Source organism: Natator depressus, chromosome 4, assembly GCF_965152275.1.
Source record: "Natator depressus isolate rNatDep1 chromosome 4, rNatDep2.hap1, whole genome shotgun sequence".
Classification (NCBI taxonomy): domain Eukaryota; kingdom Metazoa; phylum Chordata; order Testudines; family Cheloniidae; genus Natator; species Natator depressus.
Window position 1 is genome coordinate 127,241,588 of NC_134237.1, and position 17,995 is coordinate 127,259,582.

The 17,995-nt window shown below is 41.6% G+C and overlaps 1 protein-coding gene across 2 annotated transcripts in view; it reads right to left on the minus strand.

The window, feature by feature from the left end:
* The window catches only part of LOC141986865 (charged multivesicular body protein 3), a 61,284-nt gene that overhangs the window by 25,831 nt on the left and 17,458 nt on the right, over positions 1 to 17,995 (minus strand). The window contains exons 4-5 of one of the 2 annotated variants that reach the window (XM_074951886.1): positions 13,960 to 14,075; positions 8,518 to 10,541 (exon numbers count right to left, since the gene is read on the minus strand). The exons of the other annotated variant lie outside the window; for it this stretch is intronic. Coding sequence (XP_074807987.1) covers positions 8,969 to 10,541; positions 13,960 to 14,075 — 1,689 coding nt within the window. The 3' untranslated portion in view covers positions 8,518 to 8,968. Of the gene's footprint in view, positions 1 to 8,517; positions 10,542 to 13,959; positions 14,076 to 17,995 lie in introns of those variants that run through there. 2 annotated transcript variants of the gene reach the window in all.

Genomic DNA, 17,995 nt, shown 5'->3' on the forward strand with positions numbered 1-17,995 from the left:
AACCCAGTACTGGGTTGTGATCCAAAACTTTGAAAAACACTGTTCTAACTTTAATCTCCTCCCATCCCGCCTGCCCCCCCCGCAGCCTATAGTGCTTGCATTTATTTATCATGTATGTCAACTTAGTTTATATCAATATTAGACAGATTATAATGCCACCATTATATAAAAACCTAATCCAAGTGCCGTGGTGCTGGTTCTCTATCCTACCCATCACCCCAGCACCATCATTTGTCATTGAACGATGATGCCTACATTTAGGGAAGAATCCTGTTGTCTTTAGTTACAGATGTAGTCCATTAACAGCAGTTGGACTACTTGTGTAAGGAATAGTGAAAAAACAAGTACCTGAGGCATTGTTTATACAGCACTACACTGGTTTCTGTAAAAGACCACTGCTAGCAAAATGGCATAGTGCAACCGAAGTGAATGGAGCACTGCCAATTTACAGCAGCTGGGGATGTCCCTGCAGTAGTTTGCAGCCTGCTCCTGCCATTGCTCCAGCACCTGTGTCGTCTCTTGTGTGCAATCTCCTTTACTTTCAATACAGTCCTGCAAAATTGTTCTTGGAGCCAGTAACTTTAACAGGCAATACAATCTCATTAGTGTTTTCATTACCATCCACCATCCTGAGGAAGCACAAGCAAGTAGGTGTAGTGTATAGAGCAGTACATTTTGACAGGTTTTTTTTTCTTCAAAGAGAATGGACCAAATTTTCCCCTCAGTTGCACTGGGGAAGTCCAAAGAGGCAACTTGAATTGTCCCACTTTAAGTTAGAGCAAAATTTGGGATATTGCTTTTGAAGAGATGATGTTAGGAAAGGTCTCTTTTATGGTGTTGGGAAAGGTACCTGAGGCTAATCCTAATCCTTGCATCAGCCCCTTTAAGCCATGTAAAAGGGACCCAGCACAGCATAACTGAGACCTTAGAAGCCCCATGTCTGTCTGGGAGAGACTTAGGATCAAGCCTCAATAACTGTGTATATGCTGAGTTAGCATAGCATAGCATTTGCTTAGGAGATAGTGGTGGATGTGGGTGTTCATATCCTTCTAGATGTCTTATAGTTGAAGAAAGAAAATGGTAGCTATCTCCCTACCCTCTTTTCTATGGCTGTAATCTAACTTGAATTGAACAAAGTTGTCCAATTAAAATGTTACATTTACTGTATATATCACTTATCCAGAGACTGCACTGTGCTTTACAAGACAGGCTAGGACTAGTCCTATTTCACTAATGTGGAAACTGAGGTACCAAAGGGTTAAAGTGACTTGCCTGAAATCAGACAAGTTAATGACAGAGCTGGGAATGGAAACCAGGATTTCCTAATGGCCAGGGCCCTTACTCTAACCACTAGACCAGGCTTTTTATTATTTTATTTCCTCAAGGAATCTTTGTGCAAGGGAGAGCGAGGTTTGGTCATATTTGACCCATTTTCTACGTCCACTACAATAGCTAAACCACTGTATTCTGAGAAGCTGATCTGTGTCTTCCTACCTACTTTAGGATTTTACACTACAGCAGTAACGGAGTACCTTTTGCATAAAACAGAGTGGTGATAGCAAAGTCTCTAGTGGGACTCCACATCTGATCATTTACTTATTACGTATGTACAAACCAGGAATACATGATAGTGGTGGTACAAAGGTTTTAACATCACGAGTTTGTCATGGGTACATTATTCACACAAAGCAAATGCTATGAGTCAGTTATGCAACTGATCCCAGTTGAGTGCAATAAAACCTTCAGGCCACACCATCATGTATTCTGTATATGCCACACGTACTACAGATGAGCTACTTAGGAATATTTTAACTAATTCAGACTTGTACAGGAGCTTAGGGTATCCCTCCTTTGGAATTAAAATCACACACTTTACATTTTAAATAATTTTCTCTGTTAACCTGTATGTAGACCTAGATTGTGTGCCTTGGTTGGAAAACCCATGGAAGGACTACATTAAAACCATGCAATTGGCACAGTAATATTTTGTATCCATAGAGTGGTCAGGGGAAGTAGCCCTCCTAATCTTCAAGATGGCAGGGCATCCTCAAGAAGCCATGCTGCCATGGCCTCTGCTGTGTATGCCTGACCCTACTGCCCTTCCTCAGTAGGGGGTTGATACCTAATGGGAGTTGGTTTAAATCAGTGGATCTCAACCAGAGGCACACATACCCGTGGGGATATGCAGAGGTCTTCCAGGGGGTACATCAACTCATCTAGATATTTGCCTAGTTTTACAACAGGCTACAAAAAAAGTACTAGTCACTACAAACTAAAATTTCATGCAGACAGTAACTTTTTACACTGCTCTATATACTAGACACTGAAATGTAAATACAATATTTATATTCTACTTGATTTATTTTATAATTATATGGTAAAAATGAGAACGTAACAGTCAGCAATTTTTCAGAAATAATGTACTGTGACACTTTTGTATTTTTATGTCTGATTTTGTAAACAAGTAGTTTAACTGAGGTGAAACTTGGGGTATGCAATCCTGAAGGGGGTACAGTAGTCTAGACAGTTTGAGAGCCAAAGGTTTAAATTAACACAGATAGTTTAGAGTTCTCACACTGCTCTGCCACTGATTTGCTGTGTGGCCTTGGGCAGGTCATTTCACCTCTCTGCCTTAGTTTATCTGTAAACTGAGGAATACCTACCAAGATCATGGCACGGTAGGGAGTGGTGGTTGGGAGAATTAGTTAATGACTGTAGAAGGGTTTGACGAGGGCTAAGTATCACTAAGCAGTGCATGTGAAGAAATACAGGATTTTTGGAACAAGGTAAAAGAAAAGGGCATGAACCATCCTACTCTAATTACAGTAGCTACATATACTTGCCTTTATTATTTAATTCCCAGAACAAGACCATTTAACACTTACAAATATTTATCGTTCATCTCAGTCTCCTTCCTAAATCTTACCCAGTATGAGCAGGTATTTTCTAGAGAAGAGTTCTGTTCATTGTTAGGGGTATTATTTATTCCAGTGCATCCGAGCTAGAAGAACATAAAGACATTCTCTCAAAGTCTCTTGCACCTCATTAAGTCTATTGACTGAGTAGCTCAAAGTTGGTCATTTTACATTTTCACTTGTTGAACTCTCAGCCCAGCCTCTTTCTTAGGACACTGCACTTCTAAGACCCTTTTCACCCAAAGATTTCAAGACACTTTACAAATATTCATGAAATCCAACTGAACAACAAACTACCCAAATTGTGCCAATCTTATTTGTTTTATATTCTCAGCCTTTCGCCTATTCTTGTGTCTTAGATTGTAAACACTGGGATAGGGAGTGTCTCTGTGTTTGTACAGCATGCAGCATAATAGACTCAATCCTGACTGCAGCCTTTGGGCGCTACTGTAACAAGAGTTTAATATAATAAATGCACCCCATTGCCATTGCTTCTCAGCCGAAACTGCCAAAGATACCAAATGCGCTGGTTTCTGAAATAGACACATGTCCACTACGAACTAGACTGAGACCATTAATTTTACAAAGGCGACCAAACAGACAGCAGATGCCAAAGATCTGAGTCACTACTTACTGCTCATGATCTGGAGACCTACAGCAGCGAGAGTCTCTCTTTCATTACCATAAGTCATCCTTGTAAAACTAGGTTTCAGAGTAGCAGCCGTGTTAGTCTGTATCCGCAAAAAGAAAAGGAGTACTTGTGGCACCTTAGAGACTAACAAATTTCTTTGAGCATAAGCTTTCGTGAGCTACAGCTCACTTCATCGGATGCATGTAAAACTAGTGTGTCTGTGTCCTCTATATGCCTCCTTCTGACTGTCCAAACTATTGGCTTATTTCTCAAACAGAAATAGACTTCTACAGCAGCAGTGACCATTAGAACAATCTTTGACTGAAATAGACTTCCTTTGGTTTGTTTTAAATGTGCTGCCTATTGGTTTCTTTGGGTGATCTTTGGTTCTTGTGATATGTGAAGGGATAAATAACACTCAAAGTATGCAGCTGCATAGGGCACCAGGAAATTAGAGGCACCAAATTTCCTGGTGCCCTACGCAGCTGTGTGCTGCTCCAGTCCCTGCTCTGCCTCTTCCCCACGGCCTCCGCCCCTACTCCGCCTCCGCCCACACTCCACACCTTCCCCAAGCCCCCGCCCCTGCTCCGCCCCAGCCCCACCCCCCTGAGGACTGCAGCAGGGGTCGGGCCTGCACTCACCAGTGGCAAGTAGAGTGACCCGGGCCCAGCATGCTCCACTCCACCGGCTCCCAGCCGCAGCGCCGGCAAGTGCTGGTGGGCGGTTCCCCCTGCCCTCCAAGGCTAGGAGCCAGGGGAGCGAAGCAGAGCAGAGCAGGCTGGAGCCGGGTCGCTCCACTTCCCATCGCCCCGTGAGTGCAGGGCTCGGCCCGCCCTGCACTCACCAAGCAGTAGAAAGTTGAATGACACGGCCCCAGCCCGCTATGCTACGCCGGCTTGTGCTGGGCGGGTGGTTTCCCCCCTTACCCCGGCCCCCCCATGGAGGCCTGGTGGGGGCTGCGTAGCGCATCAAAATGGCTAGGGACTGCCCTGTCTGGGTGTCCGTAAACCTCCAACTGCCAGAAGCTGAGACCACACAACAGAGGATGGATAAACAGTTACCCACCTTTTTGTAACTGTTGTTCTTCGAGATGTGCTGCTCACGTCCTTTCCATTGTAGATGTACGCATACCCACAGTGTGGCCAGAGACTTTTGCCTTAGCGGTACCCGTAGGGCTGTCTGTGGCACCCTTTGGAGTGCCGTGCTCATGGCGTGGTAGATCAGGCACTGCCGGCCCTGTGCCCTCTCGGTTCCTTCTTGCCAACAACTCCGACAGAGGGGCAGGAGGGCGGGTAATGAAATGGACATGAGCAACACATCTCAAAGAACAACAGTTACAAAAAGGTGGGTAACCATTTTTTCTTCTTCAAGTGCTTGCTCATGTCAATTCCATTGTAGGTGACTCACAAGCAGAATTCCCTGCGGGGGGCTCGGAGTTCACAGTCCTGCAGATTGGAGTACTGCTCTGCCAAAACCAGCATCAGCCTGAGCCTGCTGGGTCAGCACATAGTGTGAAGCAAACGTGTGGATGGACAACCAGGTTGCGGCACTGCAAATTTCCTGGATTGGCACTTGAGCGAGGAAGGATGCCAATGACGCTTGCACCCTAGTCAAGTGGGATGTCACAGCCGTTTGGGGGGCAGGGAGTTACCTTCGCCAGCTCATAGCAGTAGCGGATGCAGGCCGTGATCCAGGATGAGATTCTCTGGGTAGATATTGGGCAACCCTTCATCCGGTCTGTGACAGCAACAAAATTGCATAGACTTACGGTATGGCTTCATCCTCTCTATGTAGGCCAGCGCCCGCCTGATGTCCAGGATATGCAGCCTGCATTCCTCATCTGTAACATGAGGCTTTGGGCAGAGGACTGGAAAATATATGATCTTACACGATCAAACTCATGGCGATTGGGGGAGGTCCCGGATGACTGGAAAAAGGCTAATGAAGTGCCCATCTTTAAAAAGGGGAACGAGGAGGATCCGGGGAACTACAGGCCAGTCAGCCTCACCTCAGTCCCTGGAAAAATCATGGAGTAGGTCCTCAAGGAATCAATTTTGAAGCACTTCAAGGAAAGTGATCAGGAACAGTCAGCATGGTTTCACCAAGGGCAAGTCATGCCTGACTAACCTAATTGCCTTCTATGATGAGATAACTGGCTCTGTGGATGAGGGGAAAGCAGTGGACGTGTTATTCCTTGACTTTAGCAAAGCTTTTGATATGGTCTCCCACAGTATTCTTGCCAGCAAGTTAAAGTAGTATGGGCTGGATGAATGGACTATAAGGTGGATAGAAAGCTGGCTAGATTGTTGGGCTCAACGAGTAGCGATCAATGGCTCCATGTCTAGTTGGCAGCTGGTATCAAGCAGAGTGTCCCAAGGGTCGGTCCTGGGGCTGGTTTTGTTCAATATCTTCATTAATGATCTGGAGGATGGCGTGGATTGCACCCTCAGCAAGTTTGCAGAGGACACTAAACTGGGAAGAGTGGTAGATACGCTGTAGGATAGGGATAGGATACAGAGGGACCTAGACAAATTAGAGGATTGGGCCAAAAGAAATCTGATGAGGTTCAACAAGAGCAGAGTCCTGCATTTAGGACGGAAGAATCCCATGCACTGCTACACACTCGGGACCAAGTGGCTAGGCAGCAGTTCTGCAGAAAAGGACCTAGGGGTTACAGTGGATGAGAAACTGGATATGAGTCAACAGTGTGCCCTTCTTGCCAAGAAGGCTAATGGCATTTTGGGCTGTATAAGTAGGAGCATTGTCAGCAGATCAAGGGACGGGATTGTTTCTCTCTATTCGGCATTGGTGAGGCCTCATCTGGAGTACTGTGTCCAGTTTTGGGCCCCATACTACAAGAAGGATGTGAAAAAATTGGAAAGCATCCAGTGGAGGGCAACAGAAATGATTAGGGGATTGGAGCACATGACTTATGAGGCGAGGCTGAGGGAACTGAGATTATTTAGTCTGCTGAAGAGAAGAATGAGGGGGGATTTGATAGCTGCTTTCAACTATCTGAAAGGGGTTCCGAAGAGGATGGATCTAGACTGTTCTCAGTGGTAGCAGATGACAGAACGAGGAGAAACGGTCTCAAGTTGCAGTGGGGGAGGTTTAGGTTGGATATTGGGAAAAACTTTTTCATTAGGAGGGTGGTGAAGCACTGGAATGTGTTACCTAGGGAGGTGGTGGAATCTCCTTCCTTAGAGGTTTTTAAGGTCAGGCTTGACAAAGCCCTGTCTGGGATGATTTAGTTGGGGATTGGTCCTGCTTTGAGCAGGGGGTTGGACTAGATGACCTCCTGATATTCTATTATATATGTCCTGACCAGTATGGAAATGGGAGACATCCTTGGGCAGAAAAGCTGGGTATGGACGCAGCTGGATCTTGTCCTTATAGAAGATCGTGTACGGGGGCTCCAAAGCGAGTGCCCTGATCTTGGGACACCCTTGGGACACGAGCCGAAGTTATAGTGACCAAAAAGGAGACCTTCCAGGAGAGAAGCAGAAGGGAGCAGGTAGCCAGGGGCTCAAAGGGGGGTCCCCGTGAGCCTGGACAGCACAAGGTTCAGGTCCCAAGGAGGGACCGGGTCCCGGGTGTGCAGGTAAAGGCATTCCAGAACTTTCAGGAACTGCGCCATCATGGCATGGGCGAATACTAATCTGCCATGAAATAGAGGATGGAAAGCTGAAATGGCTGCCAGGTGCACCTTGACCGAGGACAGCGACAGGCCCTGGAGCTTCAGGTGTAACAAATAACATAGGGCAGGGGTTCTCAAACTGGGGGTTGTGAGGTTATGATGTGTGGGATCGCAAGCTGTCAGCCTCCACCCCAAACCCCACTTCAAATCCCGTATTTATAACGCTGTTAAATATAAAAACAAGTGTTTTAATTTGGGGGGGGGGGGTTTCACACTTAGAGCCTTGCTGTGTGAAATACAAAATACACCAATACAAAAGTTTGAGAACCACTGACATAGGGTGACCACATTTCTCTATGCTGAATATGGGACACCTGGTAAAATTACTTGTATTCAAGCAAGTTCAATGGCATTCAGTCACAACTATGCAGTACAACCGTTCAAATTAACATCAAGTTGACTGAGCCCCTGTTAAAAAGAAATACTGCGTAGTTGGATTCTTTTTATTTACCTTCTTATCAAAAGTTACCTTTTGCATTGAAAGTTTCCATGCTGGATTTTCAGCTAGATGATTTTTGACAAGTGTAAACAAAATACCTTCATCCATTTTATGCATCAAGGTCGTAACACATACACTTTGCCACTATATTAAGCACCCATCCTCCCCACTGCTGCTCGCACTGTACACACAGGTAATAAGAAACAGTTGGACTTTGAAATCTCAAACTTGTTATTTAAATAAACAATATTATAAAAGTTGTTTTAGTCATTATGTGAGAATGCTATGCCACCTAGTACAATGGATCTCATACTAAGGTCTACATGCCCTTATGGCTGGCTGTAGAATGAGACACAAAGGACCAGGCAATGGATGGTTGTGAGGGGAGAGAGGGAGATCTTCTCTCATAGACCTTTTACACAGTGGTCTGCAGAACGAACTGCAGAACCACTGGTCTAGCAGAACAGCACACAACAGCAAAAAGCAGGCTCAGAAATACTTACAAAGGAGAACTCTTCAAGACAGGGACACATGGTCTTCCAGTGTTTGGCAAGTGTCTAGTACATTTTTGGAACTACCACAATAAAACAAATTCTTCCACCACCAGAGAGATGATCTATAGGTCTTGCTGCAAGTCTGAAATAGTAATGAGTTTAAATGGCTCTGAGTGAGATAAGGAGTTATACTTACTGATTTTTGCATTTCTTCTGTATACAGACACAAAAGTTTTATTATGTTTTTATTTGTCTTCACAGCTATGTAAGACTGGTAACATCTGTAGCCACATGCACAGGATATTTATCAAAACTCATATTACAAGTCTGCAGCCTTCTCCTTTTAAAATAATTTATTTTACGGATTTATTTTTAAATGGTACTGTCATATAACATACATTATTCAACAAAGGTGTGCTGAGCAGACTCTAAAAGAAGAAACTCAAATTATGAATTCTCAGATTAGAATTTCAAATGTTCATCCAAACCGTAACTTGTAAACTTTTGCTGGAATACACTTTTGTTGTAGGCTTGATCTTTGTGCTTACAAAAACTGCATTAAATTTCCAAATGTTGTAAAGGAAAAAACAATTCATTGTATAGTAAGTATGCATTCAGTTTCAACATACAAGGCAACCAAATGATTCTGTCATTAACATTACCATCATGTATATTTTAGTTCACTGCACTAACATTTAAACTAAAACTTCAAACCACAAAATCTTTAAGTGACTAACATTTAAAAGGCAAGCGGTAATATACGGAAAGCTTACAAAGGACATTAGTACACAGCTAAGATGGGGTATCGTTTGACAAAGGCTGATGATGTGTATATGGCTGCTTTTTCTTATAAGAAGCCCATCTACAAACTGGGCAGCAATGTCGCCCCCCAGCTAACCACATCACGATGCAATTCTGATGAAACACATGACCACATGGTAAACCCATTAGCAGACATCCATTTTCAAAATTCTCTAGACACACAACACATTCTGTACAGTGCAACATATCAGAGGGCCAGGCTGACCAATCTGGTTCCATGTCTTCTGTAGTGCTGTATGATCCATACGACCTTGCTTTCCTTTCATACAGCTCATTATGACAATTTTTATTGGCACATGAACAGATATCAGCATTGCACTGAGGCTCTCCTTCACTGGGACTGTGAACTGTACTTAGCTCATCCTCAGATACTTCTTTTTCTCCACTCAAGACATCTTTGCTTTCACTGTCTGAGTCACTTTCACTTTCTTGAGAGGCTTCCATCATTTCCTCTTCAGAATGCATGCCAAGACATTTAAACCTCCACATTGGTAAACTTTTTATATAATCAGTTGGTATCAGAGGGTGAAGCCATAAATCAGGGAAAGCTAATCGCTCTAAGAACAAATCTGGGTCTTCGTCCCAATCTGATTCATAGGGGAAGTGTTGAAAAGAAGCAATTGGGTGGAACAAGTAGCTGGTGTACCAGTCCCACAGACTTGACAGCCATTCCAAGTTATTGGCATTTATTTCATCATTGTTGTTCCGTCGTCTTTTTTTCTCAAAGTAATCTACTAGTAAGCCATGACCAAGGTAAGTGCTGAGGAATAGGGCTGGGTGTGATGAGTAGAACATCCAGTCAGCTCTCACCCACGAAGCTAGAGTAGTTGTATTAGAATACCTGAAGAGTTTTAAACTATACTCATAAAAGCTATCTAAGTAAGGTAACTGCAAAAAGCCCAACACAGGTAGCCAAGAAATAATTAAGAGAGAATTATATGTCCCTAAAGTGCTTATCAGAACCACAAAACGCTTTATAGTAGCGCCTTGTGTGATAAATAGGTCCATCCAAGCCATCAGATTAACCAATACTAAGCTTAAAACAAATAAATCATTAACTTCAGGTTGTATTGAGCGCAAGAAGGAATCCATGGCACGTAGGGATATAAATTCACCAGTGTTATTCCCATACCTGTAAATTCCCTCTGGAGTTCTAAGTATGTAGGATGGTGTCTTACAGATACCAATCTCCCCCATATGACTCTTGTTGTCCCAGTTTTCTACATTCACAAAAATAAACTCAACTCTTCCAGTAAACTTTACACTTAGTGCAGAGAAGAAAGCTGGAGGCTGGTCAAGGTTAGCAAACAGGTATATTTTCACCCGATACTGGTCACTTTTGTTCCATTCTTCTTTTAAATGTTCAGAGTTGTAAATAGTTTTGATCCGAGAAGCTGCATGGGCTGTTATCCACTTGAAAATGTGTTCAGCTTCAATTTTGCGTCCACTGTATTCTTTAAGCATCACTTTCCCCTTGGAGGTACTGGTTTGTGGGACTGACATAATTAGTGTGGATCTCACCCAGCCTCTTCTCCTGCAGTATCTGCAAAGAAAATAGTGGATAAGCCTATACAGTTTTATATTTCGTGGACAGCAGTCCTTAAATTTTGAATGCAAGTCTGATGATTATCAGAAGTGCTGAGCACCTGCATACAGAGAAATAAATGGGAGGTGTGTGTGCTCAGCACCAATGGAAACCTTTCCCCACTCCCAGAACCTGCTGTTATAATTCTTCTACTTTCCTACCTACTTCACAAGGGTGCTGCGGGGTCTTGGGAGGATGTGTGAAGAATTGGTGATGAGGAAAGTGCTAAATAAAGGTTTATTATAGTTAATAAAGTCATGTATTATTGATATCAAAGTTCTTATAGTAGAACTTGGGGGGAAAAATGTGCTCACTTTCAAGTGGTAAGTAGAAAGCTTTAATTTTAGAAGTTATTAAGTTTCTAGGCCTTCCAGTTGTAGAGATAACCTTTACAATGTGAACAGATGCAGCAGTGCTTTCTTGACTCTGCAAACTAACCTCCCAGTGCTTCTGTTGTTATTCATAGCTTTGTCAAGCAATAGCAAAGTGAAGTTAGAAAGATTCTGGTCTGTTTCTCTTCTGCTTTGAAAAACAAGGTGCAGAGGCATTCTGCCAGGAGGTTCTGGAGTGAAGTTCTACAAGAGAAAGCTTCTCTACTTTCCAGCTGGCTGAAGGAAGGGAAGAGAGACTGACTTCAAACAAACACCTACTAGCCCAAATTTGATAAAGACTAAGCTCCCAAGCAGGGTCCACAGACACCTCCCTGGCAGATTTCCAAGAACCTTTTCTAATCCCACTAACTGTGGGGCTGGTCTGGTCAGCCAGGTGTTGTTCCTGGAACTCCCTGGTGACCCCTTCCTCCACAAATCTTTTGTGTCAGCCTCTGACTAATCACTTTAGTTAGCAGGTGTCTGATAAATTTTTCAGGACATTTTAAAACCCAACTATAAACACAGCCATCTGCCTCTCTTTCCAAACCTGACAAACAAGTTCTGCAAAGGAATAAAAGCAGGAAGACTGGCTCACCATCCAAATAATCTATTCCCTTTCTATCTGTAGTCATAGTTTTGAGTAATTATTTTTAAATTCCTCATATAAAAAAAATTAATTGCTGCCACCACAAAGAAGTTAACATTAATTTTGAAAAGGGCCACAAGATATTATGCCAATAGCAAAAGAATCTTAATTGATGATGATGCTATGTGCTCTTTAGTGGGAGTTTCAACTGTTTTCTGATGAAAATTATTCATGAGCATTTATTCAGCAAGACAAAAAAAGACTAAAATACAATGTTAGTTTTGTTTCTTTAAGTTAGATTTTATTTAAAAATAATATTTGATCACAATGTGAAGACTAGTCAGAAATTATGTACACAACTAGATGATCTAATGGTCCCTTCTGGCATTAAGCACTATGAATCTCTAAATGCTGCCTCTCATTTTTAAAATGTTTAAAGTTAAAAAAAAAATTTAATACAATATTAGTTTGCATAAACACTTCTGATCTAAAACTTCTCCCATCCTATTCAGTTTAATACTTCTGTAAACTTTTAGGATTAAGACCATCTAAGAATCATGCACACATATACTACCCTTCCTGTACATACTACTGAAATTCAAGGCAAGCTTGTCTGTCGTCTGAAGGAAGCGGCCACTAATGCCTGCTCAGTATACTAAAGGATTGTATTGGTTTTGTGACAGCATAGCAACAGCTACTGCTGAAGCAGCTGCAACTTCTTTGGAGATTCTTCCATTTACAGTGATGTTCCAGAATCAGAGAGCCTCTGGCACATTTAAGAGCTTCGGTTACATTAAGTCTACTTTCCAACAGGATACTGTATGCTGTTAAAAGGGTGTGTTCATATTTACACATGTATATACACACATTCCTCAGGCTGAGAGAAAACAATATCCTGTGTACATTCTTCTGAGAATAGGGTACTATTGTCAAGGTTCAAACAAATGGCTTGTCCACACATGGAAGTCAGTGCACAGTAAGCTAGGATGTGAGCTTAAAGTGCACTAGATACTCCACACTAACTCCCCATGTGGACATTCTTACTGAGCAGTTTTTCCAATATGCAGAGGCAGTCAGAAAAGCGAACAGAATGTTGGGAATCATTAGGAAAGGGATAGATAATAAGACAGAATATATCCTATTGCCTCTATATAAATCCATGGTATGCCCACAGCTTGAGTACTGCGTGCAGATCTGGTCACCCCATCTCAAAAAGGGGATACTGGAATTTTAAAAGGTATAGAAAAGGGCAACAAAAATGATTACGGATATGGAACAGCGTCCATAGGAGGACAGATTAATAAGACTGACTTTTCAGCTTGGAAAAGAGACAACTAAGGAGGGATATGATAGAGGTCTATAAAATAATGACTGGTGTGGAGAAAGAAAATAAGGAAGTGTTATTTACTCCTTCTCATAACACAAGGACTAATAGGCAGGAGGTTTACAACAAACAAAAGGAAGTATTTCTTCACACAACAGTCAACCTGTGGAACACTTTACCAGAGGATGTTGTGAAGGCCAAGACTATAACAGGGTTCAAAAAAGAACTACATAAGCTCATGGAGGATAGGTCCATCAATGGCTATTAGCCATGATGGGCTGGGATGCAAAATCATGCTTTGAAGTCTCCCTAGCCTCTGTTTGCCAGAAGCTGGGAATGGGTGACAGGGGATGGATCACTTGATGATTATCTGTCCTGTTCATTCCCTCTGAAGCACCTGGCATTGGCCATAGTTGGAAGACAGGATACCGGGCTAGATGGACCATTGGTAGACCCAGTATGGCCGTTCTTATGAGAACTAAGAGTGCCTTTGGGCAGTTTAGCTTAATGCACTTCCAAAGTACATTAAGCTAATGTGCACAAAGGCTCTACTGGTGCACAGTAAGTGTGTGTCCACACAATGAGTTAGTGTGGAGTAGCTAGCATGTAGAGCTCCAGTGGACTTCCCCCCACCCCCTCAATTTGGACAAATCCCCAGTTAAAACACGGTGGCTATAAAACATATACATTTTGCCCCCCTTTTCAGACTAAGCTTTAGAGTCTTGTAACTAATAAATTTATCCAACATGGGCCAAATTCAGCCAGGTCATAAGTGAGCACAATTCCCATTAACTTCAGTCATGGCTATAAAGCCAACAGATTCATTTAGTCATCTTTTCACACTGCTGTACTCTGCTCTACCCTAGCCCAAATATATATTTCTCAGACGCTACTTTTAGTAGCAGCAATTTTATGGGTAATTACATTATTTATGAAAATCATAATGGAGAGTTTTGAACATACTTTAGCAGGGATAAAAACCTGTAGGTAGCAGCCTTTTGTCATGGCTACCTGTACAACAGAAGGCATTCCAGTTAGAATACAACTGTACTTTAAGACAGCCTATGGATTTAAATTGCCCTTTAAAGAACATACCTGGGGTCACTGGAGCAGTTAAAAGTGCCTGTCCGTATGCCAAATCTTGATACTTTCTTCACCATTTTTTCCCAATGGACTTTACCCACGAGAGGACTTCTATCATTCGCTATCACCTATTGCCAAAAAGGGGGGGGGGGGGGGAAAGCTTTAGTGCCAGAAACAAACTTAATCAACATTTTACAACATCTGCTCTCCTACAATTAAGTTAACTTTTCATGAAAACAGAAACCGGTTCATCCTCAATATTTCATTTCCTCCAGATTTTATTCTGAAGTTTTGTCTATCCCTAGCTAAAAGATTGTGTTTGGTAAGTGAAGCTGTAACATTGGTAGTAGGAGTATTATGGTTTCTTGCCAAGAGAAAAACATGTCAGGAACATGACAACTAATACAATTATTTGCTACATACCAAAGCTTCTAACATTTAATAGCAGCCTTGCAAAACTCATTAAAATTTACCACCCCAGGTACAAAAAATATGCTTGTTCTTTACCAGTGAGGAAAGTGTTAGTGATACATTACTAACCAGTCTCTCTTTTCTCTCCCAATGAAAAACTAAAACCTACCCAAAAAAGAGTTGATCCAGAGCAAGTAGAATTATACACAGCTGCTTTAGACTACACACAACCATTACCGTATTAGACTCCCTAAAGCCATTTGCCAAAGAAGGCAATGCTGTCTAGTGATTAGATCCACAGACAGGCACCTAGGAATTTACTTCCAACTCCACCAGTGACTCACTCTATAACTGTATGTAACCACTCCATGCCTCATTTGTAACATGAAGTTCCTTCCCCATTTGAACATGAGGTTAATACTTAATTCACAGAGAAGTTCCAAGGCTTAGTTAATAATGTCTATAAAATGCTTAGAGCCTCTTTGTGATCAAAAGTGTCACAAATAAATTATTAAACAAACACTTATCTGACTTATCAAAACCAAGAGAGAGTTAAAAAACTGCCTGCAGGCTGCTGACAGCAGTAAATTTTAAGTTACATGATTGATCACGAATCAATCAGTATGACATTACAGTATCTACACACACTGCTTATTTTAGAAATGCTTAATATGCCCTAAAAGCTGACTGGTTGCCACTTTTTAAATGATTTCAGACTTCACTTTAAAAACCTCACATTTGTCAAGTGTTTATTAAAATAAACACAGTAAAACTGGTCCCAATGATAAGCTGACCTAACAATAGGAAATTTCACACACACTTCAAAAGTTGATATCTCCATCATGATTAGCCACCCTATGTTGCTCGAGCAGGTGGCTGCATAGTCACTGTGAGCAAACATTAGGACAGCTGAAACATAATTAAAGATTGGATGTTCAGAACCCCAAACCCTAAGACAGCCAGAAACACTCCTCCGTCGTATAGGGGAAAAAACAAGGCTGTGGGAACTCCAGAGGACAAATATATTTTAACATTACATAAAAGTGAAACACTACTTCACTGTCTCTCCCATTTCCATACTGCACTATCCAATTACTTGTAATGACAGCCAAGAAAATACAGTTACTAGTATGCTTCAATGTAATTTGGCTGTTTGCACTGATTGCACCATTACAGCACAATTGCATTATGTTCAAATGACAAAAAAGCTTCTCTCTTGGAACTGGTTATTTATTTGCACTAGAGAATAAACACATTATTAGTGGTTTTAAACCATGATGGATCTAGTTAAAAAACTAATTTACAACATGGTTTTGCAAAATGAAGTTTTGCTAGCACATCTTGGAATTGTGTCTTTTGCTTTGTTTTCTTTGTAAAATACGAAGATGGCAAAGAGCCATATATTGCAGCCACTTTGCACAGTGAACACCTGCTGACATCACTAGTTCAGTGCGTAGACAGGATAGGACTTTATCCTCTATGCATCACATTTCATAGTATACGTATTCATAATCTGCAAAAGGTTATCAGTTTGAATGGGAATTACTGTAATAAAATTTATATAATATTAGTCCATTAGTGATTTAATGTATCAAGAGGATCCAGTATGATAAAAAAAGTACTGTGTTAACTAACAATCCCATATATATTAAAGATTATATGCATAGTCTGAGTCTAAATACAGGTGAGAAGGGTTAGTTAAGTTTACACAGTCCAGATCACTGCTATTTGTATATGGAAGAGAGAAGACAAATTGCTGTCACGTAACAACTAGTCAGGTAGAGTAGTGTGGCAACTTGGAGAGGCACAATAGTCCAGTAGTTAGGGCACTAGCCTGGGGCTTGGGAGATGTGGATTCAATTCCATGCTCTGCCACAAACTGCCTGTGTGGCCTTGGGTAAGTCATTTAGTTTCTCTAAGCCTCGGTTCTTCTACAGAATTGAAAGGATAAGTACTTTAAAAGATGAGATGTTCAGATACTATGATAATAGGTGCCATCTATATACTTGAAGACAGACAGGTGTTCCCACTGATAAATGAAAAATATGAAAGCAGAATTAAAGTTAGTATTGGATCATTAATTCTATTTTAATTTTAAGCAATATCTTAAAACAGTATTATTAGACATGTATCTTTATTTTTTAAAATGTTGCAATTAAAAAACCGGAATTAATTAATGTAGGAATATATAATTTGGCAACAATGTAAAATCCTGTTGATTTTGACAGGAAATTTCACAATAAAACTTGTAATGTAATAGCTTTGTTGACACTGGATTAGAGTGAAAGGTCCCAAACGATTTCAAGTGAAGAGTCTCATTTAAGATGTGACTCAAAATTATGGGGCGAAGGGACCAAAAGGCCTTTAAGAACAGATATTTGGATGAATAAGGTATAGATTGTGACGGTGCCCCCCATAAGGCTTTATGGAAATATGCTTATTTATGTATACATAATATAACTGGAATATGTTTTACGCTACATATGCCATGTAACATATCTCTGTAAAGGTTATGATCTACTAAATCTATTAATCCTATTTGTATGCATGTGTCATTGTTGTATTCGAAGTTATGAATATTGGCTGTGTATTTGCTTGATTTCTAAGTAGCCTTAGTCAAGGATTTGGTCAGCTTCTTGAGAAAGGAATGTGCAAATTAAGTGCCCAATCAAGAAGCACTTAATGAACAATGGATCTTGGAATGCTTCAATCCACATAAGAAGTCTACTTGAGGACGTCCAAGGTATCATGTGACCCATGGCTGCTACCTGTAAATTCTGAGTCATGCATGGACATGTGACTGGCCCATGTGACTCCAAAACTCCATACTGTAGCTGAGATTCTACACAGGGGGAGTGAGGGGTGTCCATCCACCAGAGAAAGTCTATTTAAACCCCGGCGGGGGGGGGGGGCTTCCATTTTGTCTTCAGCTGGCTAAAGAGATAGCCTCTCCACCCACAAGGATACCTGAAAGAAACTGGAACAAAGGACAGTAACTACAGGGGGTGTGAGTGATTGCTGGACCCAGACTAGAAGGAGACTAGTCTGTAAAAGGAAGCTTACTAGAATTCCTTTAAGGGTGAGGTTTTTATCTGTATTCAGTTTTCTTAGACATAGACTTGCGTGTTCTATTTTATTTTGCTTGGTAATTCACTTTGTTCTGTCTGCTATTACTTGGAACCACTTAAATCCTACTTTCTGTATTGAATAAAATCACTTTTTACTTATTAATTAACGCAGAGTATGTATTAATATTTGGGAGGGGGCAAACAGCTGTGCATCTCTCTCTATCAGTGTTATAGAGGGCGAACAATTTATGAGTTTACCCTGTATAAGCTTTATATGGGGTAAAACAGATTTATTTGGGGTTTGGACCCCATTGGGAGTTGGGCAACTGAGTGTTAATGACAGGAACATTTCTTAAATTGCTTTCATTTCAAGCCTGCAGCTTTGGGACACGTGGTTCAGATCCTGGGTCTGTGCTGGAGCCGACTGGCATGTTTGGCTCAACAAGACAGGGTGCTAGAGTCCCAAACTGGCAGGGAAAGCAGGGGCAGAAGTAGTCTTGGCACATCAGCTGGCAGCCCCAACGGGGTTTCTGTGATCCAACCCGTCACATAGATGCCTAGAACAACAT